General features: G+C 45.7%; 1 protein-coding gene across 1 annotated transcript in view; it reads left to right on the plus strand.

The window, feature by feature from the left end:
* The window catches only part of CARHSP1 (calcium regulated heat stable protein 1), a 37527-nt gene that overhangs the window by 2023 nt on the left and 10004 nt on the right, over positions 1-25500 (plus strand). Inside the window, exons 2-3 of the mRNA XM_008921749.3 lie at positions 17347-17536; positions 20414-20536. Coding sequence (XP_008919997.1) covers positions 17367-17536; positions 20414-20536 — 293 coding nt within the window. The 5' untranslated portion in view covers positions 17347-17366. The remainder of the gene's footprint in view (positions 1-17346; positions 17537-20413; positions 20537-25500) is intronic.

Below are 25500 nucleotides of genomic sequence, written 5' to 3' on the forward strand. Positions count from 1 at the left end.
TTTAGACATTAAGGCTAGTTTCTTTCCCTTTCCTTTCCTCCCCTTTTTCCCCCTCCCTTAACACTTTTGCGGGTTTTTTTTTTGTTGCGCTTCGGAACTGCGGATGTGCCGCTGTTACTCTCGGAATCGCCTATTTCGTAAATGACGAGCGAGACCAAGCACGCTAAATAAGAAGCTTTCTCGCGCTAGGAGGAAAAAGGTCTAAGCGCTGGTTGCTTAGAGGGGACCCTTCAGAACTCACAGAGTCTGTTGCTGTGGCGTGAGCTGTTCGCTCTTACAGTCAGAGCCTCTGAGCAGTAAAACTGGGGAAAGGAACCCTTATTTCGTGTTCTCTCTGCATGTCAGATGTGTGTGCATGTCACTTCTTGCCCTTGTAGAGAAGCCTCTGAGGATGATTTTTGGATCTGTGCCTCTGGATTTGGCTTTTAGGGAGTGCATTTGAAGTTCTTTTATGGCTCTGTTTTTGCTGGAACTGCTGAGCTACTTCTAAGAAATGTTTGCAAAACCTTCTGTGGTGCTAAATTTGATCTCAGGGAGAGTCTGAAAAAACTTTAAGGCTGCTTTGGCGTGACCCTCATGATCATTATTTTTTTGTGAGGTTGAGCGAGGTTTTTTGATTGCTGTTCTTAATGTTTACCTTCTGACTATTATAATATGTTCGGCAAACATAATTTCTTTCCTTCTGTTGATTATTAATGAAAGATAGAAAGGCCTGTGTATGTAGCTGCAGAGGGCTTGGACTTTCACAAGTACATCTTAGTATCTCCATTAAGTCTAAGAAGGCTTAACTAACATGTAAGGATGTTTAAAAAAAAAACCAAAACATGTATGAAGACTTTGTGTGTTTACAGAAGAAAAGTTACGTGTGCCAAAGAAACTGTAGGAAAGATGAGCCTGTTCTCTGGCAGTGGGTATATTTTTACGTGCTATATGAGGATAAAAGGAGAGAAAACATGCTTCTTAAAGTGGCCCTTTGCAGGGGCAGAGCTGAGGGTGGAGCTCATCCCAGGGCCCTGTGCATGTGGTGACACCCATGTGACACAGAACCAAGTGTTTGGTTGTGCTGCTTCCCTGTCCTCCCATGTTCTGGGCAGCTGCTTCTGGCTGCAACTACCCTCTGCACTGCTCTGAGCTTCTGTCACTGCGGTTGTAAATATTTTGACTGGCATCGTCCCCTCCTTTACTTACATGTTTGTAAGCACAGAAATATTTACATACAAGTCATGTGAAAGCAGCCAGATAAGGCCAGGTAATGCTGGGTTCTGTCTTCTCTTATGGCTGTTGCCTTTTGGGCAGTGCTGTCTAAATAAATATAAATCCAGGCTTTATATATACCTGAGCATGAAGCACAGCATGAACATGGATGTATTTACTGCAGGTAGAGCTGCCTTACAACAAACTGCCAGACCGTGCTTGTGCACTACACAAAATACAGGTCTTGGGATGAAATGTGGTGAGGGGGGTTCTTTCTTGGTGATAGGACCAGCAGGCTGTGGCAGAAGTAAAGAAATCCTTCCTCTGCTTACATTTCATCCCAAGCAGGATGTGGGGTGCAGAAGCAGTTGGGGCCTGCTGGTTGTGGCTGGGGTGTCTTCAGGGTGAAAGCTGTTTCTGGTTGCACCTTTTTGACTGTTTTTGTCTCAAGTTTTTTTTTTTTTTTGATCACTGAATATGGAGTAGTCTCAGCAGAGATTGATAGTAACTGCTTGAAACTTGGAAAGAGACTCGATTAGTAACATTTAATGAGATTGTAACTGTTCAAGTATATATTGATAAATATTTGGATGTTGGTGGTTAATCTGTCCCTCATCTGAAAGGTTTCTGACAGAGAGTAAGAAGAAGAATTGGGCTTGAAAAGTGCAAACCCCATCAACTCCCCATCAAGGGGAGTGATGAGTGGGGATCACATCCCTTCCTGGGGCTGGGAACTTCCTTCGGGGGCCAGTGGGCAGTGGGCTGGGAACAGCACTCTGCACATCAGAGGGGTGGCAGCCTTTGAAGAGGAAAGAAAAGACTGAAGTGTTCGTTTTTCTTTCTGCACAACAGTTTTAGAAACTCAAATCCTGCTTTTTTTTGCAACAGGTTGATACGGAGAGCTAAACAAAAAGAAACAGCTGAAACACTGTAGAGAAAGGAAGTGTTTAGCATGATGTGTCACTCCCCAGTATAGTTCAGATAAAATGAAAAACAGCGTTCATCTGACTAACTGCTCTACCTTTTCTCTCAGGGCAGGGTAGAGGCAGTTGTTCTGCTTCCTTCTCTCATTCTAATACTGTCTTTTCCTCACGTCCCAGGCAGTCCCTTGCACAGATCAGTGATCTCCATTTCCTCCTCCTCCCTCACTGATCGCTGGTTTCCGCTCCCCGCCTCCTGCCCGGGTGGTCTCGGGGGGCTGCGGGGGTCACTCAGCCCGGCTGAGGCAGCGCCTGCCGTGCGCTGCTCTCTGCTCTCGGTTCTGCAATTGAGTTCCTCTGGGCAGACCTCAGCTGGCCGGGGAGCGCTTTCAGGATTTGCCTTTGTGCCTGTTCTCCTTCTTCATGACGTGCGTGATGCAGCCCATGGTACCGGGAAGGGCACCGAGGGAGGCAGAGAGTGGTGTCAGAGCAGGGAGCACACACAGGGCTGCACACGCGGCGTTGAGCTCTCTCTCGTTGGAGCATCGCTTCTTGCAGTCTCCCCTTTCTGAGAATAAACAGCTGCCTCTTGGATTTTGTAAACAAGCAGAAGCGAGATTCTGTGGGAAGATTTTGCTTCCCCCCTCCCCCCCCAGCTAGTTGGCTAAAGATAAAAAAAGGAACAGAAGGTGCAGAGATGGGACCCCCCCTGTGATGAAGTGGCACCTCGAAGCACCATCCCCGCCAAGGCGAGAGAGGGTCTGAACTGAGGCTTCCTTTGTCCCTTCACTGTGCAGAACGACACTCTCTTAGCTGCCGTTTCTGTCATTTTTGGGGCATGTGGAGTACAATAAAGTGGTGTTTCTGTTGTTTGCCGTCCCTGAGGGAAGCTGTAAAATACCACGCGAGTCAAGTCGCATCTACTCAGGCTTGGCTGTGGGGCCTCCGGGTGGGTGCTGCCCCGGAGCCTGACCTCCCGCTAATGGACAGGGCTTCAACAGCCTGGAAAACCCCTCCCACTCCAGTTAAAGCAGCGTCATTTGTGTGGTTCCTCCGATGCTACAATCCTACTGACTGATTTCAGAGCTTCGCTGGTTTTTTATTCGCCGTTGGTTTGCACAGCAGCTTTTTTCATTGGGTCGATTTCAAATGTAGGTATATAACGAAGTAACCTAGGAAATGCTTTTAAAATAATTATTATCTTGGGGGTAATGACACTTACATTAAGAGGTTCTTGCATTATTTATGCAGTTTGGAAACTGAATAGTAGTCTAAAGGAAACGAACATTTAAGTTTTTGACCCGTCATCCATGGTCCGAGCGTTAGGCTCCACTTCCCTGGAATTCTGTATTTCTGCAGGGAGGAGCTGGAGATAGGGTGAAGGTCTCAACAGATGTTTAAATATGAGGATGTTTCAAGGACAGCAATTATGTATTTGGCCTTTGGGCTCTTGCCAGGTTGTTTGGGCAATAATCCCTTGGTGGCCACTTCTGACCTGGCATTGAGGTCTGGGAAGGTAAACCTGGGGTTGAGCTGCAGCTTCCCTTTGAAAGGTGATCAGATAGTGGAGGGATGAAGGCACAGAGAAAACAAATCAACCTGCAGTTGAATCCCTAGGGGGTTTCAGCTGCAGCAAAGGACTCTGTTACCGTTTTCTGGAAACAAGTAAGCCTGTGCAGCCGTGTTGCAGGGCCGTGTTCCTCACCCTGATGGCTCTGTGCCTGATCTGATCACAGACTGCTTTGTGTGGGACAAAGGAAAATGGAGAACTCTGACCTGATAGTTTCTCTTTAATATTAAACCAGCTGGTCCTTTGCCATGCCTCATGAGCAGCATATGACTTGGGAAGTGGTGGGGCATTAACAGCTAAGGCTGATCCCAAGAAGGAAAGCAAAGAACATGTTGGTGCTCCTCTGAGGAGCCTGTAGCAGTGGGTCTCTGTCCTGCTCAGCCACCAGTGGTGGTGTGTTTGTCCCATGGTGGAGGACAGACTGCCAGTTGGTGTGGAGACACAACTGCCTGCTGCAACCACAGATTTTGATGGCAAACAGTAAAAACAAAAGATAAAATTTCTGAGAATTAGAGCGTGAACCTCTGCTTCCAATGAGGAGGTTTGTAGACAATTCAGCATCTGGTGTTCACTTTGCCTTCTCAGTGTTGGTTCTGGGCAGGGTGGGATAGGTGGTGTATTCTGTTGTGGCAGCTCTGCCATGGCAGTCACGTTGTATTCCTTCAGGCACAGCTCTGCATCTTAAAACATTTCCAGGAGCACTGCTTTTCCCAAGGTTTCAAATCTTTTGCCACTTGCTATTTAAGAGAGTGTCCAGACAGAGAGTGACCTCTGTCCAGGAAATAAAACATTTAATCTTGCCTGTCCAGTTGGGGAGGAATTTTCTTTCTGTGTCAGTACATGGTTCATGTTTGGTTTGTTTACATTGCAGTGCCAGTCACGCTGGTCGAGGCCCTCTGGCGATATGGATATATTGTTTTATGAGCTCCTGCCTCCTCAGTGGTTACTGTTTGGTGGCTTTCCCATCATGATATGATTTCAGAAGGCGGCTCAAAGACATTTGCTTGTTTTCAGTTACATAAGTTACTTGATTAAAATAAATCACGGCCACAATTGCAACTTCCTGACAATGACTTTAAAGGGTAAATGAAACTGCCAAAGAGAAACGTAAAAGAATTTCCTGTTTACAAAATATATACCTGTTACTGGGGTGTAAATACATCATTTGGATCCTTTCACCCAGCTTAACAAGGCAATGCCTGTCTGGGCAGTGGCTTGTCTAGACCAGGAGCTCTGCTGACAGCAACCAGGAAAGGCAAAATATGCTCAGCTGTAAAGATTTGGATCTCCAATATTTGGGGAAAATCGAGCAATGGGAATTATGAAATGTGGTTATAGCCTTTTCACAGAGCCTCTTAGCGATGGAGACTGGTAGGAGGAGTTCTTAAAGTTATTTCAAGCTAATTCAAGTGGTGGGTTTTTCGTTTTACTGGTAGGGAAGAGATGAAATAGAGTGAATATTTGTATTGACTTTCTGCTTTATGGTGTTACAGAAAATGTTTGAAAAGTGGTCTTACACAGGTCTCAGTTTCTGAATAAATGTGTTCTTTTTTTTCTGTGCAGAAGGGCAGTTTTTCCCTATCCCAGGAACTGTGTCCTAAAAATTATTCTCACCAATGTTTAGAATACAAGTTCCAGAGTAGAGAGCATACCTTTATATACCTATATATTTGTGCAGCTTCACTGTCTTCTGATACATTATTTTTTAAAATTTACTTTTTCTTTTCCTCAATACCAGACTTAGACAAAAAAGCTCTCTCTCACTGAGGATGTGTGATGCACTGCAGTGTCGTCTACCCACAGTAGCAGGGACTTCAGGACAGAAACTCACTGCTGGACCCAGGCCAGGCTGAACCTGGCAGAGCTTCTGCCCAGGCTCTGCCAGCAGCGTCCCATGGTCGTGGTGTCATCATAGTGCTGCCTGCACAGTCAGTTTTTCACATGCTCACCTTTCCCACTCTTCCATCCCTCAGGCTTTTCTGGTAGGCAAACCGCATCTGAAAATCCTCCCAGAGGAATAAAAGAAGAAAATATGGTAGTGCAGAGCTGTCTTGGCATTTATCACAGCCCTGCAGGGGGAAAGGAGTTTTGCTGGACACTCGCTAAACTGGTAGAGTTGGGGTCTGGGATCCTAATCAAATTTATTCTTAAGCATTTTAGTGTGGCTGGGTTGCCTGTTCCCTGGCACAGCTCCTGAGGAGGAGCTCTCTCTCTGGTACCCCACTGATGTGGAGCTGTGTAGCCTCAGATCTCCTGGCCACCCAGACCAGGGTGAACCCACCAGGCATGCATGCCTCTGGTTTCCCAGTGCCACAGCATGACTTGTTCTGGACTTAGGGCTTGTTCCTGAGGCAGGCAAACGTGCAGGCTTACCTGAGGATTCTCAGCAGTGTAACACCAGGTTTCCCACAAAACACTGGCCTGGTGCACATTTCCTTACCTTTGTTTTCTTACTGATCTCAAATCTCTCTTGCTAGAGGGTCTTTTCCAGCTTCATAAGGTCACGTGGCCAAAGAGGTAAACTGAATCAAAATAATCTTTCAAAAAGGCACTCACTGCCATTCCTGTGCCTGGTGTTTGCTCTGCTTGTGTGTCCCATTCCCTCCGTGTTTGCAGTTGAAGTAGATACAGTTCTTTGGAGCTATGACTGCTCTAACACAATGCTTAGTACAATTTTCCATTAAGCATGTGCTTCTATATGGATTTTTATTTTTAAGCCTGAAGAACATACATGCCTCAAGTCTCACCTGCCTTTTTTTTTTTTTTTACTGTAACAGCTGATTTCTGCCTTCCCTGAAAAGCTTGAGCTGCCTGTTCCCTTGCTTTGGTCTGTGTTGGCTTTTGAGCATTAACGCAGCAGACATAAATAACAGCAGCAGCGTCTGTGATTCTGGACAACTCTGTCCTGTTCCGTGCCCTCCCAGCACATCACTGGAGCCGTGGCTCTGGAAATCACAGCGCAGTAAATAGTTTTGTTGACAGCAGGCACGGAATCGAGCCCCGCACACGTGCCCGTGCTGGCGCTGCGGTTTTTGCAGGCATCGAAACACAATATGACTCCTTTTGACTGGCTGTGAACTGCAGAGTGGATGTGCTGAGCAAGAAAGACTAGTCTGTGCACACACGGTAATCAGGGAAAGCAGTTAAACTCCCTGTAGGTCCATTTTCCCATTAGTGGGCTGCGAACGATGCGTTGCCTGCAGTGGATTTGCTGGACTGTGGGTGTTGTGAGCATTTTTGAGACTAAGAATTTTTTTTCCTGAAAATCTCAAGCGTGTGATTGGTAATATTTTCCAAACTGCCATCTGAGAGGACACGACTGAGAGGATTTGTGTAAGGTGTAGTTTCCAGAGGGTTTGGGCTGTTTATCAAAGTGGCTCCTGTTCCCGAAGCAGCTCTGGAGGCTGTGGGGTGTGCTGTGGGTGTATCACAGGTTTGATTACACATATAGGAACTACCTGCTCACCAGTGCAGGAGACCCACAGATCCCTAAAACAGCAGCTTGCAGTGGGGATAGTTGTGCTGCCAGGACTGAGCTGAGGAGAGGTCTGTAAGGTAAAATAGCAACATTTTCTGTTGTGCCAAGCAGTTTGGTTGTGTATGTTTGCTTATGTATTCTCTGTTCTGCAGGTAGTTGGGTTACGTAAGAAAAACCAGATCTGTGCAATGTGCATATTTATATAGTCCGTATCCTATGGACTTTAGTTAAACAAATAAAGGCAATTTCAGTTTGAGAGTCACAAACTAACCCTTAGTTTTAGTGTTGATGGAGCACTTGCCTCCTGGTGGAGACTGAGTGTGGCTTTTGCTTGTCATGACAGAGTGTGAAGATCCCTTTGCCTGAGTCTCCTTTTCACTAAAAGCACAATGAACTGCTTGCAGGGAGGTGTTTTGGTTTGGGGCCAGGCACACTGACAGTGGGTGTGCTGCCTCCTGCTTGCTGCTGGGTTTGAGCAGGGAACCCGGGCTGGTTGTCAGCCTGAGGAACCTCTGCAGCTCACTCAGGGTTTGTACCCAGAGCTGTGGACACAGCTGGTCCTCACCCTGCTGCTGCAAAGGAGGTTGTCTTTGCTTTACAGCTGAGGAAATGAGGACACTGAGGGGGGGTCTTAGAGTCACAAGCATGACCTTGTGTAATGCATGGTGGGATATACTGTAAATTGTGTAGAGGGAGACTGGGGAGAGAAGAAGAAAACAGAAATGAAATTGTTAAATAGGGCACTGATCTTTAAGCATATAAACATATGAATTTTCCCCATTAAAATGTTGGTCTGTCATCCCATCTGTGTGTGTGTGTGTGTGTGTATAAAAATGCTCCCTTTTGTTTCATTTTAATGGACTGTGCATTTCTATGCCTGACAGTTAGCACAGGCTGAATATGCATTTTGTCAAGCCATCTTCGTTGGAGTGATGATGCCCATTGCTAACCTTTCATGCAGGTGGAATGTAGTTTTAAAACTTTTCTGTGGTTAGAAGGGTTTTATTGTGGGTTGTATTGTGGGTGCAGCTGTTTGTGTAGAGAGAATTTGTGCTGTTGGAGCCTGGGAAGTAGGATGCAGGTAGGAAACTGTGGGACAGGATAGAACAGGAGGAGGCCTTAATGGAATTCAAGAGCATTTCTTTGTTGCTTAGCAGAAAGCAAGAATTTTCTTCACTCTTGAGTCAGATAACAGAGGATTTTCTGTTTCTTAAATTATTTCAGTAAATTGTATATCTTCTGGTCATTAATTGATATTGGTGCAGGTTCCTAGTGATGTCTCAATCACAAACCTTTCATTTAATTGATTTCTGAGAGATCTAATTGAAATATACTCGAGTTATTAGACTAGGATGTTTAAAAATATGCATAGGAAGTGACAGGCAGTGAGACTGTCACTGAGACAATAAATCTGGCCTGATAAAAAGGCATCTGGGGTCTGTGGGTGCCTCACAGTACTGGTGTGAGGATCAAGTTATTTTTGAGTGATTTCTGATTCTGCACCCTGCCATCTGCATCTTGCTGTAGTGCTGGCAGATGAAATATCCTCAGAGGATTGGGGTTTTTTCTTTGCCAATACATGTATGCCTCATAAATTTCCATGGTTATAGATCTCCGTAATGTGAAATGTTTTTCCCTATTGAAAATGTTGATTAGGGAGGAAACACAGTGAACTAATTGTTCTGAGTAACACTTGAGCCACATAAATTTTTCAGAGGATTTCTGTAGCCTTAAAAGGCTCAAAGTTGCACATGAACAAACTTACCCATAATTGTGCCTGAAGTTTTGTGATGTGAGAGGAGGCTGAAAAAGGGAGAACTTTTGAAAAGTGCTTGGGGATTTACATATGTATAACTCCTTTGTAATAGTATGACACTGTATAAGCCCATTTGCCTTGTAGATGAGCCTTAAGATGCTTAGACACAAGACACATGAGAGACTTCTAGTGTTTTGGTATAAATATTTTCTGCCAGTATGAAATAAATCCTGGAATAAGTTCACAGGGAATGTGCCAGCATGGAAGTAGTGGCAGAGGGAGAGCTTCAGACTCGGAAAAGCACCGAAGGAGGAGCTGAGTTGCAGAGCTTGAGAGCAAGTGCTGGAAGGGACAGAAAGTTCCCTGTTCAACCAGATATTGTACTTCATCTGGGAAATACATCACCTACTGTGACTGGGCATGTTTAGCAAGAATAGGATGAGATGTATTAAGTGTTGCCTCTGCTGCCCAAGAAAAGAGCTCCCAGCCTTGGCTGATGGAGGGGTGATGAAGGCAGCAGGAGCCTGGAGTGGTTCTGTGCATTTGAAATAGGTTATATCACAAAACATTTGAATAGGTTATATCTGGTTTCTGGCCCAAACCAGCTAGCTTGTTGACAAGCTAAATCTATAGAAAGATTTGAAACTAGTAGGGTTTATTGTCTAAGAAAGAATAAGGGCAGCCATTCAAGTGAAGAATCGGGGAGCGATTTAGAAATACTAAGATGTGTTTTAAAAAGGTGTGAGGTTTTTTTGTTTGTACTTGCAAATTTAGAGTGGGGGTGAAGAACACCAGAAGGAGCTTCTCCTCTTGCTCTCTATCCTATTTATGTCACTTCTGTTAGAAAATTTAAGGTTTGATTTATGAATAAGACTGCACCCTTTCTTATGTGCTCTTCTGAGCTAATGCTTTTTCCCATTTTTTTCCTTTGCATGGTATGCCCTTCCCTTTCCTTTTCTTACCTTTTTTGCTATGCTCTCACTAATTTGCCTTTTGATCTCACTGTCCTTTCTTAATTTTTCCTGTAAAAAGGGCCAGTCCACTAAAAGGAGTGGGGAGTTTATGGACAGTTAAGCTCTAGGACTCCTTGCCAGAGAATGCTGTGGGGGCTAAAAGATTATATGAACTCAGGAAGGGCCTGGAAAAACTCCTAGGAGGTTATTTATTTAAACCAGGATGCTGGAAAGATGTTGATGGTAAGCACCACTGTGTACTCACCTTATACTTAACTCTGACCTAGGCAACCACACCTGGCTACCAGTGTTGGACTGAGTAAAGTCATCCTGATGTTCCCCTATTTCACTGCAAGAGTCCTTTGTGATCTCCCTTCACACTTCCCTGTCCCTTTATTCCAGCCCATGTGGGACATGTGAAGACAGACATATCTGGGGAAGCCAAGGCTTGTTCCTGGAGGTGACCTGTTGTGTACTTGGCTCCAGGGAAGGAGCACCTGGATTGGAGCAGGGCTTTGGGGGTTGGTGTGTGAGCTCCTGCTCCTGGTCCTGGCAGTGTAGGGGTTGCTGGCAGTGACTTTGCAGGCAGCTGGGCAGAGCTGTGACACAGTGTCACTGCTGCTACAGAAGCAACCAGGGTTTGTAAGCTGGCAGTTCACAGAGGAAGCAGTTGGCAGACCAGAAGCAGGACAGGATGCTGGGTGTCCCCCCAGGCTGGTGCTGGCTCGCTGCCTGCGGCTGTGCCCTGCCTGGGTCAGGTCTGGCCCTTCAGCTGCACGTGGAGGGGTGTAAGAGCTCATCATCCCACCGTGTTTGGTTGGTGAGAGGCTGTGGTGACCTCCCAGGGACAGGCTGGTGCAGGGGCTGCTGTGCAGGTCTGTCTGCCAGACTTATTTTGGGCATAGTTCTGTGTAACCTGTGGATTTGTGCGAGTGAGGAAATGAAGCTGGGTGCACAATCTTCAGACTTACTGTGGGCTTACATTTCAGGAGAGGTTACACCTCCACTCTACAGTGTGTCCTGGTGCTGGAGATACCTGCACTCCCCCCAGGAGTGGGATTCAGTGCTCAGGACAGGCTGATGCAGAGCACAGCTCAGACCCTTCCAGCCCTTATCCTCGCTGATGCCATGAGCCCACTCTTCCCAGTGCTGCAGACTTTTCCCCCACTGTCTAGGAGGGTTTTCCAGAGCCAATGTGACAGCACTTTTCCATGCCCTTCTTGTATGATAGCTTGGCCATGGCAGGTGTTTGTGAGAATCCCCCTTTTCCTGCTATCCCTGCCTCGTGGGCTTCTTGGTTTGTGCTGGAGATAACCAAAGCAATAACAGTCATTTAAATACTTGATGGCATTAGCCAATACTGTATGTGCACAGGAACTTAAGTCACTGGGCAACACGTGCACCTGATTAGCATGCACTAATTATCACCATCATCTTCAACCACCATCTTCACCCTTGTCTGGGAAGAGCTTCCAGAGGATGGGGCATGTCTGGAACATGTCATTGCTTGTCCAGGCTCGCCATGAGCTGGGGAGAGTTTTCCATCCCTTGCAATCTGTTCTTTAAAAAAAAAAAAAGAGTTGAGGAAGTCTTGGACTTTTCCTGTGAGAGAGTGTGAGGGGAGGTGTGCTGGTCTTGGGACAGCTCTGTGCCTTTCCCAGCATTGTCCCAAGGAAGTTACCTGACCACTGGGTGCTGGTGTGTGCTGCTCTCACTGAAGTACTTTTTTCCAGGAGGTAGGATGAAACATGGTCTTCCTCATGTCACTGTGCATGCTCTGCCTTCGGGCAGAGCCTGGTGAGTACTGGCCCCATAGCAGCCAACTCACTACAGGCAATCACAGCCTCCTGTGTTTGCTTAAAAGGGGAGGACCCTGGCTAGCTCCATTCCAGACAGTTGGAAGAATAAGTTTATGCAGCATGGAAAATACTGGATTTCCACTGACAGAGGATCTTGATTCCTCTGTATTTTTAATAAAATGAGCCACAGGGTATTGCCATATACCCTTCAGTATAACTGTAAACCAGTTGAAACACGTACCTAACCTATCCACTCAGTTCCTTAACCTAAACCTTTTGTTGTTGTTGTAAGTGTACCTGTCAGCTTGCATGAGTCGTGGAAAATACAGGACTGTAGAAAGTCCTCATCTTTCTCAGTGTACTATATAGGCTGCAACTGACTTAATTTCCCTCCCACCCTTTTCTGAGGTCTCTGCTGCTTGGGCAGCATTTCCTTCAGACACATCACACTGCTCACTATAGGAGCAGAAGGGCACCCACAGCATTTGGGGACAAGGTGTTCACTGCTGAGACTGCTTGGAAGTAACTGCTGCTATTTAAACTCAATCCTGTTTTAATCCAAATTAATTTGTATGCACTGACAAGCAATGGGAATTTTCCTTGCGTTTTTTCTGCCTTATAATTAGGCTTTTACTGGACATGGTTGGGCAATGTCCTGGTCTCCACTAACCACCAGATCACTCCAGTATGTGGGCACTCCTCTGCAGCCTCCAAGGGCGTAATGTTTGTACCATAATCCCCCGTGTTGACATGTCACATGCATGTTGCAACTCCTCTGAGTTCGTGTTAATTGAAATACCAGTATTAATTGTGGAAGGTTAGTCATGCAAACTAAGCTGGAAGGGGAAGCTCTTGGAACCCGCTGTTTCGCAACTGCACATGTTTTGTAAGAGCTTAACTCCGTGACGCAGGAGGAGTGCTGGGATGCTCTGTGGGGCTGGAGCCATGTGTGCACTGGGGTCCAAGTGCCAGAAAGTGCTGTGCCTGGTGCTCATGAGTCTCAGAGAGGTGCCAGGGAGCTGCTGTAGAACTGGGGGCACCCTTGGGAGCCAAGCACCCTCAGATCCTCACCTTGAACAGGGCAAGGTATTGCAGGGAGCAGAGGGTCCCAGTGCCTTCACTCTCCCAGCAAATGAGAGCAAGGGGCCATGTTTCTGCTCCGGCTGAGGAGAGTTTGTAGGTGTCAGCAGAAGGGCAGGTGAAGCTGAGGAGTTTATTTGCACGGCTTCCTTAGGAGAAGGAAAGAAATGCAGCTGCGCAGAATAAATTTGGAAACCAGGACATTTGAAAGTGAGTGACATTTAAAAAGAGTTTCTGGTGGTGTTTCTGAATGCAGGAAAATCCCAGAAAACAATCAAAATTTCATATGTCCACATTCCTTTTAGAGGTTGAAATGAAAGAGCGAACTGGCAGCAAAACCCATCTGAAAGTGGCTGCTCTTGGGGTACAGGAACCTTGCTCTCTCTTTTGAGGAAAGACCTCGTTTTCCAGGCAAGTGTAACCACTGCTGTCCTGTTCATGGACCGTTGTGGTACCTTCTGAAAGCAGCTCCTCCAGACTGAGGAGGCCAGAAGGAGCATTTCCTTCAGAGCAGTGTTCCCTGGGGACGAGCTCTGTGCCCCCTCACTGGAGGTGTCGCAGTTTGTTGTGTGAAAAGGAAACTGTAATAGATAGATTTCTTGGAGTCTGTGACCCTGCCATATCCATTTGGACTTCTTTTTCCAGGAATTTGCATTAATTAAAAATGAGACAGGATTTATGTGATAGCGTTGTGCTGGTCAGAATGGATAACTTCCCCAAAACTGGTATTTTTAGGGTATTTTTAGAGGTATGGAGTAGACTTAAAGATGAATAGGATGTATACATATATAGAGAAATTATGATGGCATTTATATACCCCCAACCTTAATAACTTCAGCAGGGGTTTTTGCTATATTTCATGGAGAATTTCAGAAATTCCTCCTGCATGTATTGTGCTCTTTGTAGTTCACTTGTTACAGGTGGTTTTTAGGTCACCTGTTACAGATGACATTTTGGGGTCTCTTTCTGTACACATTGGCCAATTGTTCTCAAAAAAGCATAGTAAAAAAAGATATTTTTGCCTTGAAATGTTAAATTAGTCTATTGTTTCCATGATGCCAGAGTGATTCATTTCATTTATGTTTTAGTTCGGTGCATTCCTAAACATAGAAATGAAAAAAAATCATGTTGGAGAAAGATAGTGACAGATGTTGAAATATGGGAAGTTCAGTTAGTTGAAGGGTGATGTGGCACATGGTTGGAGTTTCCTAAAGAGCCTCCAAACATCACCCCCTTACGTCATGTTACATTCATTCTGTAAATACCCACAGGCAAGTGTTTTGCTGGCTCAAGCAGAAGAGAAATACTGTCTGTACTGTCCCTCATGTTTGGCATAGCTGGAATCTCACACTGCTGGGCTTTCAGGAGCTCTGGTTTGCTGCTGTGAAGTGCTGGCTGCCTTCACAAGGACAGCAGGAGGCTCCTGGGGAGCTCAGGGCAGGGAGCACCTCTGGGGTTCATGGGATGCCTTCCTTGCCATGGCAAAGTGGAGAGTGGTGGCTGGACTGGAGGGATGGGGGTAACTCATGGAAGCAGGCTTGGGAGGTGGTGGGCTTGTGAGAGATGTAAGAAAGTGGGTTTGTTCAGCTGGTCACAAGGAGGGGAAGGAATTTATGGGTGCTGAGAAGGGACAGGTAGGCAGCTGTCTGAGTCCCAGGGTCAGTTCAGGACCCAGGAGAGCATCTGGAAAGCATCTTTGAAGACTGCCAGTAACTGCATTTGGAAGGCAAAGCATTCATGAAGTGGAAGGCTGGGAGAGTTGGGGCCTGGGTTTTGGTTTGGTGTGACTGTTTGCTGTGGGGTTCCCACATCAACACTGCTCAGCCTCCTAGTGCCTCTGGCTGTGCCTGCAAGCTGGGGAGAGCTCTGCTCCTTCAGAAGGGATGTGAACGAGGTCAAGAAGTGGCCATACCAGCACAAACCAAAATAGCCAAACTCCACCTTTGCCTTTGAAAAGGCTTGGATGAAGTGCTCTTCTCACTGAGTGTTGCAGGAGCCGGGAGCTGCTGACATCCTGCCCTACACACACCATAAAACTTGGCCATTCAGTCTCCACTCCTTTTCACTGTGTCTGATTTTTGCAATCCTCAGGGAAGCCCAAGGGGCAAAGGGATGTGCCAGTGCCCTCGCCCCTGCAGTGATACAACATATGTGCCAGTACAGAGTGCAGCTGAGCTGCAGTGGAGCCACAGGCTTCCTCTGGCTGCTGCCCTGCCTGCCCTCCTCTCCGAGCTGCCCTCGCTGGCTGTGGTGGGTGTGAAGTGAAGCGTGGCTGCTGTGGCTGCCTCCAGCTGTGAGCATTTGTGTCAGCTCTCCCCCAGCTCTGATCAGGGTTTAGGACTCGTGTCATAGAAATTATGAGAGCCGAGGATATTCATCTACCTTGGCTGTGGGCAGAGAACAAAAAGGGTATTTGTACAATGAAATGGTACCGAATGTTCTGCATCACTGTGTTATTTTATCTTTACAGGGCAAAGGGCACAAAAATAATACAAATGGGAACAATAACATACGTTAGCGCTCTTCTAACTCCATTTAGACTTCTTTACTTGTAAATATTTTTGTGGTTCATCTGTGTTTTAAAGAAAGGAGGGAAAATTCTGCCTCTCCACCCTTGTTTGAGGAAGGGGATGGGCAGTACTTTGTGGTTGTATTGCAGTGGATGGGTGAATGCTTTGCATTTTGCTTGTCACCTGACAAAAGCTGGTTTATATTTAGATGAGGAGAGAAAGCGTGTGATTCTGAAAGCTGCATTTTCACTTGTGCAGAGGCCAGGCCATGTGTGCTGAGTTATCAGAATGAGGTTTTAATTGTTTGTTCTTAGTTTTCCTGTGGCTTATTAGGGCTGTAGTCCTCGTATGTCAAACGTGCATTCCTTGAAAGCAAAGCACCCAAAGGAGAGGTCTTTAGAAAGCCCAGGAGACTTCCTCAGTACCAGCCAGCACAGGAGGCCTCTTGGGAGGAAGAGGAAATTTGGAAAATTCCAGCCCATTGGTGTTATCATCTCGGTCTCAGCTGAACACTGTGCTGTGACACTGAGCAGGGCATTATCTTGCAGGTGACAAATGCCATCCATATTTGAAATGACTTCCTTAAAGCTGGGGTTTTGTTCTCAGCTGAGCTGTTGCTCTTGAGAACAGTGTGGAAAGCTCAAGCTGGTACAGGAGGGAACATGACTATCCACTTCTATCTTCTCAGCACCCGGAGCAATTAAAGACAAAAGCCTTTGTTCCCTGGTGACTTCATTCTTAAGAGGCCCTTTTAATTTTAGTCCTTAGTTTCAAGAAGAAATAATACGAATTTGTCATTGACAAGAAGGCTGCATCTCTCAAATGGCATGTGAAGGATCCTCTCCATAATTCATGGGCTGGGTTGTGTGGGTGTCAAAAGGAGGGTGCATAATGGATGTGAGAGATTTAAGTTCAATTAAACCATTGGTCTTAAAAGTAACTTTTCTTGCCTTCATGATATTTTCTTGACCCAGATCGCCACATTTTTTTTGCTAACTCATCCAGATAACCAGATATTTTTAGTCTTCTTAAGTAAGAGTTTAGTGGGTTATTGGTTATTTTTGTACATCTTATTCTCCTTCCAGTGTGGATGGGGACTTGTATAGTAATAACAGAGCAGTGCTGATTGATTCCTCTTATTTTTGTCACTGCTGCACCTGTAAGTCATACATTTATCTGCGTAGAAGTGCTGCTGTTCCTCATCTTTCCCTTTCCATGGATTCTGGGAGTTCTGCTTGTTGTGTGATGAGACACATATTGCTGGTGATGTGCTGAGAAGGGGATCTTCTCCCTCCTCTGCGGTAGGACCTGAATAAGAGCAAACCTGAGGCTGCAGGGGATCTGGACTATTGGCTTCCCAGTTCCTGGGAGATTGTAGCAGACTCAGACCTACCAAGGGAGATTGCTGGGGTGTGCCAGATCCCTCCGGGTGGGCGGGGTCACCTCTTCATGGTCAGCCACTGCCTCCCAGCTTTGTCTGTGTTCCTGTCCTTGGCAGAGTAAATTACCTGTCTGACTCAGTCTGAACTGAATTAAGGAGCACTTACATGACTCTCTTCTTGCAGTCAGGCTGAAGGTGTTACGAGCTGGCAGAGCTGTGTTAATAGGTGATGGCACCAGGAAACCAACCTCCAGCAGTGGAGGTGCAGCCTTTATCTCATCATTTCCTCTTCGAGTGATTCGTGCTTGTAATGTGTGCAGATGCTGGAGGCTCCTCTGTGCCGTCGGTGGTCAAACCCCACCCGTCTGGGAGCTGTGTGGGGCACAGCAGTACCTCGTGCTGGGGCTGAGCTCTACATCAGGAGCCCGTGGGTGAGGCAGGAGTAAGCAAATACGTTAATTGTGGAGTAATCTGTTTTCAGTGGAGCTTCCTAGTACAGCTGACAAAAGCTGTGACATTTAAAAACAAATAAATTTTAAAACCCATGAACTCACTGATACAGAGCAGGAGCTTTTGGTGCAACTGTGTCCGTGTGTACGTCGGCAGGAAGTGAGTCATGTTCTTACAAAAACCATCATCTGAAGAATTTGTGACTTTTATGACAATTCCCATTTTGGGCTCAGTTAGATCTCTTCCTCTCCCCAGGCTTTTCCCAGGCATCAGGAATGTCTTCTGAGCCCACTTCATCCGCCTCCCAGCAGTCCCCTGCCTCTCCACCCTCTCCCGGTTCTCTCCATCTGCCCGAGAGCCGCAGGGCGAGGGACCGCTCCCCGTCGCCCATGAGGTACCTCATCCCCAGCCCGCTGCCCACCCGACGGACCAGGACGTTTTCTGCGTGAGTACGGGGAAAGCTGCCTTTCACAGACACAAACAAACCACTGCCCTCGGGCAGAACGATCGGGGAAGGCAGTCGGGGGGATGGGGGAGGTGGTGGTTTGCATCTAGAAGATGCTCTGGTGTTTTACTGTTGTCTCTTCTCCAAAAAATTCTGATGCCACTAGACTTTCAGTCCAAATCTCCTGTAGTTTTTCAGTGCTCTGCTTTGGTAAAGGATGTTCAAAGTCTCTTGCGCTCTTTAAGACCGGAGTTTTACAGGGAGGGGAAAGTACACTGAGAATTCTCAAAACATAGTTCTTATCTGAAGCTTTGGGTCACTTCAAACACTGGGTTATGGCTCTTGGGACAAATTCCTGTTGGTGTTTCTTCATTAGATCCAGTCCTTTTTTTGTCATGATCTCTCTCCTCACTGCCCTTGAAGCACTGGATCAGACCTCACTGGAAGTTTTAGTTCTTTTACTCCTGACACCTCATCAAGGTTACATTTTAGGGATGCTCCATCACTTTGCAGAGGAAAGTGCTTCCTTGTTTCCTTTTCCTGTCCGTCTTTCATAGATCCATCTTCAGAATGTTCAAACAGACCTGTGAAAGAATATGTCGGTTTTCAAGGTATGAACCCTGAGCTCTGTCTCTGAGGGTTTCTTCAATGAGATTTTCCATAAAACGAGGTGAGGTTTGTTGCATTTGTAGTTATTTGAGGTAGTGATCCAGCTGAGCTGCCTCCCCCTGAGCTTTCCTGTGGCCCGGGGTGCTGTGCAGGCTCCAGGAAGTCCTGTCTGAAGGGGACTCCTCCAACAGCAGCAGAGGATGGTGTTGCAAGGTTTGGCCATTGCAAAGAATTCCCAGTGCCTGTGATGGTCCTCCCAGTGAGGGGCTGACCTGCAGAAGGCAATGTGGGCTTCTTTGTTAATCCCTGAGCCTTTGAATCGGGGTTTGAGGGCATTATGTGGAGCTGTGGTCAATCCTTGCAGTTCAGGCAGTCTGTGTAAGGGAGGTCTGGCAGTGCTGAGTGAAGCACTGTGGCAGTAAGAGCTCAGCCCCACAGCCAGCCTGCTTTGTGCCACTTTATCTGGATGGAGTTTTTTCTGGTGGCTTTTTCCTTTTTGCTTTTGCAGTGTTACCCAGCTCTCTTCTTCCAGAGTGATCCATGTGGATTTAAATAATAATCTCAGTGATGCTTCATATTATTACTTCTGTATTTAAAATGAGGCAGAAAGTATCAGCAGCAGCACAAGAAAAGTTTATATGTTGTCAGTTCCAAAAGCCTTCAAATGCCCTGAAATTTCTAATGGAAGTAGATTGGTAAAAGGAACATAATTGACTTAATAATTGGGGTTGCCCTTGAAAAGCAAGTCCAAGCTAGCTTGTCTCAGTGCTGTGTTAATAATGAACTCTTTGTAAGTCTTCTCAGCTGTTAATCTTAGTCTGGTTCTTACCAAATGAAAGAATTTATTATTTGGCTTCCGCAGTTCTTTAATCATTAATTAGTGTAGGATTCTTGCTGTATTTGTTTGCCCTGAAAATCAAAATAGCTCTGAATTTTTTTGTGTGTGTCCTCTTTAAACAGGGGGAGCTCTAGGTGAGCTCTGGCCCCACAGTTGTATAGAAAAGATGAATGTGACAGACAGTAGCTTATTATTCAGTGGGATTATTTAATTTTGGTTCATTGGAAGTGTGGGGCCTCATCCCCCACAGTGCTTTATCTCCTTGAAAGATGCAATTGAACTTTAATGGCTTGTTTAGGACATCGAGTGCTTTTCAGTGTAACAAGCACTTGTGAGGTCAGGTGCTCTGACAGCTTTATAGAGCTGGAAATGAAGTGATTTAATGGAGATTTCTCTTTAGCACTTTTAACTGTATTTTTTTAGCATTAGTTTGACTTAAGGAACAGAGCTTACCACTTTTTTTGTTAACAATTTTATTTAAACTTTATTTAAACAAATTAGAACATTTGGGAAAGTGATGTCAAAGTTGCCATGATGCACGTAACCAAATGGCAACACAGTCACTTACTGAATTGTACCAAAATCCTCCTCTCACATGGGAGCAACCTACTGATACTCCTGGCATGAGAAAGTCCTGATCTAGTAACTCCTCAGTGTAGACTCTGTAAGATGTCTAAAACAGTTGGCTTCATTAAGGAAAGTGTTTGAGTGAGTTTGGATCCCTGGAGGTTCCACTCGGTGTATTTGATGGGGAAAAGAATTTAATCACACACTTTCCAGGGTGGGTCCCTTTTCTTGGTGGCAGTGAGTCATCCTAAATCTCGGTCTGCAAATCTCATCTTTTAAAATGAGACAGGTCCTGTGCCAGTGGAGGAGGAGTTCAACCTGGAGTCTTGGTGTTATGCACAGCAGTTTGGCTTCACAGCCCGCTGGAGTCATTGGGAGGTGAAATATTGGCTTTAGAGCATCCTAGTCTGGCAGGGTAGGAGTGGGGTGTGTGTACACACTGTACATGTCTCTGTGCACTGCACTCTCTCCATCCTACATGCACACACTCACTGTGAAATATGAAAGCACAATGCTCTGGGGCACGCTGGTACTCCCCAACTCAGGAAAGGTGAGAGAGGTGCACACTTAGTGTGGTGTCTGAAAGAAAATGTGGCGACAGAGCAGATGAATTCAAGATGGCAACTGATGGATTATAGTGCAAGGAAACACCTTCCTCATCTTTATCTCCCTTAAAAAGGCCACAGGCAAAGCATGTGCAGTGCATGAAAATGAGTATTGGGCAGTTCCTGCAGAGGAGTTTGCTCACTGGGAGTGTTTGGCCCGTTGTCCCCTTTTGCCTGTTTGCTCTGGCTGACACACCTGGAGCTCTGCTCGGTGTCTGTGCTCAGCCATAACCTGCTCTTCTGTGCTTGCTCCTGCAGAACCGTGAGGGCATCGGAGGGTCCCATCTACAAAGGTGTCTGTAAGTGCTTCTGTCGCTCCAAAGGCCATGGTTTCATCACCCCTGCGGATGGAGGGCCAGACATCTTCGTACACATCTCGGAGTAAGTTGTCTGGGGGGCCAGGGGAGGCTGGAGCTTTGACTTGCCTTAGTTGTGGAGTGTATTTGACACTTGAGATACAAAATTGAGTTATAACCTGTCACCCTTACCCCAGCAAAGAGGGGTTGTGCAGATGTTACTGACAGCAATAGGTTGTGCTGCTCTTTTCCTGTATTATTATAAATATGTTGAGTTAAAAACTGGAAGATGATCCTGGCAAATCTCTTGTAATAAGCTGTGCGGTTTTGCCCAGACCCAGAAACTTCCATTTACCTGAAGCAAATAACCTATGTGGTATCCAGTTTTAATGTAAAGACATATAACACTGAAAACTCATTACTTATACTTTGCACTGCTGGTACCATTATTAAACTAAAGGTTAATTGCCTCTATTGTTGGGAAAAGTCACACTTTATTACTTCCTTGAATTTATCTAGCTTCAGTTGTGAGAAGTTTATAGCTAAAGCTTGCTCTCTTAAAGGTTTCATTGGTACCTCTGCTTTTTTGTCTTGAGACAAAAGTTCAGTTCACACTGAGAACCATCACCTAAATTTACCTTTTGATAAACTAAGCAGATAAAGCTTTTTAAGTTTCTCACTGAGAATTTTTCCCCAGTCTAAACCAGTCTTTTCAGTCTCTTTTCTAAGTATGCTATAGAATTTAAGTATAATTTTAAGACCATACACTGTACACATGCTTTCAGTATATGGAGGTAAAATCTCCTGCAGAGTCCTGCTCTGTTTCTCCTTCTGCACATCCCATAATCGCATTAGTCCCTCTTATCCCTGCTCTTTGCATAGTTGCTTACCTGCTCTGACCTCATCATCCCTTGCAGTGTCAAAGTTTGGGGCATTCCTGACAGCAGTGTTTGCATTCCTGGTTCTCAGATGCACAAATTCTGGTGTGGTTGCAGTGCAGCACATCTCACCTGGACAGGCCCAGCCTGCCCAGGGAGCCAGAGCACACTCCCTGCCTGCACTGTCCTTGTCATTTGTTGCTTGGCTAATCTGCCAGGTTTAATGGATCATTTTTATATTTGTTTCTAGATTGAGATGTTGACCAGTGTTGGGGCTAAAACTGGTCTCTGAGGGTGTATAATAAGATTACTCAATCTTTATTCTCCAATAACCTCTTTTAGACCTATCAGCAGTTTTATTCTACCTGTTGTTCACAGTTTTGAAGCTGTGAAATCCTTATTTGTTGTTCAGAGTGGTTATCCACTCAACAGAAGTCTTACCAAACTTACATTGCCCCAGCTGTCTTTCCTGCCTGTGTGTGCAGCACGTGTCTTTGGAGGAGCACACTGGCCTCCCTCCAGGTTTATGGAATGTTACTGCACGTTGGGGAGCCAAAACTTTGTAGGGCTTGTGGGTGCAAATGGGCTGAGTGGTCTGACTTACGTGTTCAACCCAAGGAAATGTCATGTAATATCTTCTCTTTCTTTTGTCTGATGCAAATGCACAATTTCTCCTCATTTCCTGAGTGACTTAAAAATAGCATTTCCTATGTCACAATTAAAAAATTTAACTGTGAACGTCTAGTCTGACCTATACAGTTACTGATCAGCAGGGGTTTAGTTAAAACAGCCCTCTCACAGAAACATGAATTTTCAGCCTTCTAATGAATTCCTTTTAAAGAACTGTCTATTTTCAGTCCTGGGTTTTTTTTCTCTGTACGTTTTCTCTTCCAATTAGTTCAGTAAAATTTCCTTCAGTTATGTGAAATTAACCCTTTTAAAACCCTGGAGATAGCTTTTTGATTGGGGTTGCCCTTTTGTTTGTCTGTACAAAATGTGAACTGATCTTTCAAGTGTTTCCATCCTATGGCCCAACACATCTTTCTCTCTGGGCCCAAACCCAGAACTTAATTCTGGGTACACAGTCCCCCCCAGTCAGCTTTAATTCTTAGAAACTCCACTGGTGGTTTTTCTGTTTGGCTGATTAACACTCCCATATGTCTCCTGTGCTGCAATCCTGTGTGACATTATGAGAATAATTTTGTCTGCTGTGATTTTTTTGGTGATCTGTGCGAGAGGCCCCCTCTCACAGGAGTCCCCTCTCGTGGGCTGTGCTGGTTGGAGTATTGATCCCATATGCTTTCAAAATGCTTTGACTGTGAGCCATCAATAAGCTAGATTTGAGTAACTGTGCCCCAAATGTGGTGTGCCACCCTCCCCTTCCTTCCACCCCCTCCATCTGCCCTAAAGCGCTATCGACCGGGTCTCCAAGGCTGTAAGAGTTTACGGGCAGCCACAGTTCTTGATGTATTTTCAGCGGGTTTGTTTTGCTGACACACAGAGGTTCTGTGCTCGCTGTCACCCTCACCCCTGCCTGTGCCCTCAGAGCAACCCTCTGTGGGAAAGCTGGAGAAGATAAAGGCTGAGAAGGGGGGAGCTGCTGTGTGGGTGATGGCCCTGTGCCCTCCCCACTGGACCAGGTTGCCCCTCTTCTCTTTCAGTTGTGTCGTTTCAATCCAATGCTTGTGTGGGTGGGGAACAGTCCCCCAGTGCTGTGCTGCATCTGCTGTGGTCTTCCTGCAGTGCAGCTCTCTTCGAGTTCACTGTAGGTGAGAAGGTTGGAGAGGATCCTCTCTGACCTGTTTGCTGCTGGGAGGCACCTGTGCCTTTCTGGCAGGTGCTTTACCCAACCCACCCTTAACAGTTCCAGTGCTGGGGCTCCACTGCCTCCCTGGGCAGTCTCCTGTCATTAACAGACCTGGCTCTTCGTTGTTTCTGTGTTTAACAGACATCTTGGCTTTCAGTATGGCCCTTCACTTCTTCCTTCTCCCCAGCAGGTAAATGGTGCCTTTCTTCTTCAAGCTTATTTTTGTGCTCAAAGAGTGTTCTCCTTGCTCTTTCAGAAATGTTTTAGCAAGGTCAATTCATATGGATTTTGTAGGACTAAAATGTTTTGTGTTTTTTTGCAACTTCTATAGGTCAGTGCTTCTCCTTTGAAGTCAACAGGATTTTTTCTATTGAACCAGGACTGGGCCACTGTTTTAAATGTATCATGAGTAGGTACTGTTTCAGAGCTTCAGTTCAAAAATAGCTGATGTTTCTGCCTCAACCTGTTAGTGAAAAGTGCTATTATTGAAGTACTGAAGGTTTCAGCACATTGTGTTCTTTAATTACTCTGAGTATATTTGAGTTGTTGGAAACAGCTTTTAGTGCTGGAGGGTGATGGTATCACTGTCTTGATTCTGATGCAAGGCAGCACTGGAAGGACAAATTAGTAATGCCTTTCATTTCAGTTTATTTCACAGTGAATTAGAAAGATTGCCCTTTATTAATGGGAATTGCTTTTTGCAGCAGTATTTTTGTCACCAGCACCGTGGCTCAGGGGACTCCAAGGACTCTGGTTTGCGTAGTGTGAGTTTTGAGATCCTCCTTCTGTTAATCAGCTGATTCTGTTCTACCTGTTGTACTCAGTTGTACCTGAATGTGAGAGATGTCTGCTCACTGTCTCAGTGCAGTATAGGCATCTAGTTGTGAAATGAAAGCAGATTGTTTCTCCGGAATCAGTTCTTCCCAAAAGGTAGGATTTCAGGAATGGGGATAAAATGGTTATGCCAGTTTGGATTTGGGAAGATAGACTGTTCCTTTGTGTTCATCACTAAGCTGTGATGATTAGTGAAGGTTTTGAGCACTGGAACCAGCTGCCTATCTTGCAGATTAATATGATTATAAACATAAACACTTAATTTGAGGAATTATTTTCTTTCCTAAGCTCTGGGGAGCTGTAAGGTTATACTTCAGTGAAAGTGTCTTCCATAAGATGGGATGTCTGTTTCCTGTAAGTTTCCTTTTATTTTTACAAGATAATAACACTTAGCATGGCATTTCCATAAGTGAACATTAGCCCAAAAATAAGGTCAAATATATGTGACATTCAAAAGCTTCACTTGGTGTCTGCAAAATTTCCAATTTCAGTATCTGTGGAAGAGATTAAGGTGAATGTGGACATGTTCTATGAGTTGAACTTGCAGCAAAGCTGCTTTACTGTGTTGGACTTGAGGTGTGCGTAGGAATACAGAATCAGAGAATTGTTAAGGTTGGAAGGGACCTCTGGAGATCATCCAGTCCAACCCTTATGCAAAGGCAGGGTCACCTGGAGCAGGTGACACAAGAACATGTCCAGGTGGGTTTGCAATGTCTCCAGAGAGGGAGACTCCTCAACCTCCCTGGGCAACTGTTACAGTGCTCTGGCCTCCTCAGCATAAGGAAGTTCTTCCCCATGTTGAAGTGGAATTTCTTGTGTTTAGTTTGTGGCCACTGCTCCTGTCACTGGGCACCACCGAAAAGAGCCTGGCAGCATCCTCTTGGCATTTTGAGATATTTGTGTGCGTTGATGAGATCCCTTCTCAGTCTTCCCTGAGATGCTTCAAGCCCTTAATCATCTTTATGCCCTCTGCTGGACCCTCCCCAGTAGCTCCTTGTCTTTCTTGTACTGAGGAGCCCAGAACTTGGCACAGTACTCCAGATGTGGAGTTCTTGTTGCAGAACTGCTCTCTAGGAGGTCATCCCCAACCTGTACTGGTACTAGGGGTTATTCCTCCCCGGGTGCAGGACCCTACACTTATAGAACCTCATTAGAGGTGTCTCTGTGCCCAGCTCTCCAGCCTCTCAAGGTCCCAGTGAATGGCAGCACAGCCTTCAGGTGTATCAGCCACTCCCCCCAGTCTTGTATTATCACTGTAAGAAACAGTGGTTTGAAGTGCAGGTCTGTCTGAAAGGTGTTTTTTGTCTGCGTGGCTTTGTTTTAATAAGGTTACAGAGATTTGTTTGGGGTTTTGATAACACTTGTGTGGAGCCAGTTCTCTTTTTTGACTGATTAGGTACAAGTGTACAAACTGTCCAGGGCAGCCTGGAGTTCTCTGGAAATGCCAACACTGGTAGGTGGTAGCATTTCCTTCCGAGCCATCCTCCTGTGGCTGGTAGAGGCATGGTGACAGCTCTGGTGACAGTCACC

Source organism: Manacus vitellinus, unplaced genomic scaffold (genome assembly GCF_001715985.3).
Source record: "Manacus vitellinus isolate BGI_N305 unplaced genomic scaffold, ASM171598v3 scaffold_12_pilon, whole genome shotgun sequence".
Taxonomy (NCBI): domain Eukaryota; kingdom Metazoa; phylum Chordata; class Aves; order Passeriformes; family Pipridae; genus Manacus; species Manacus vitellinus.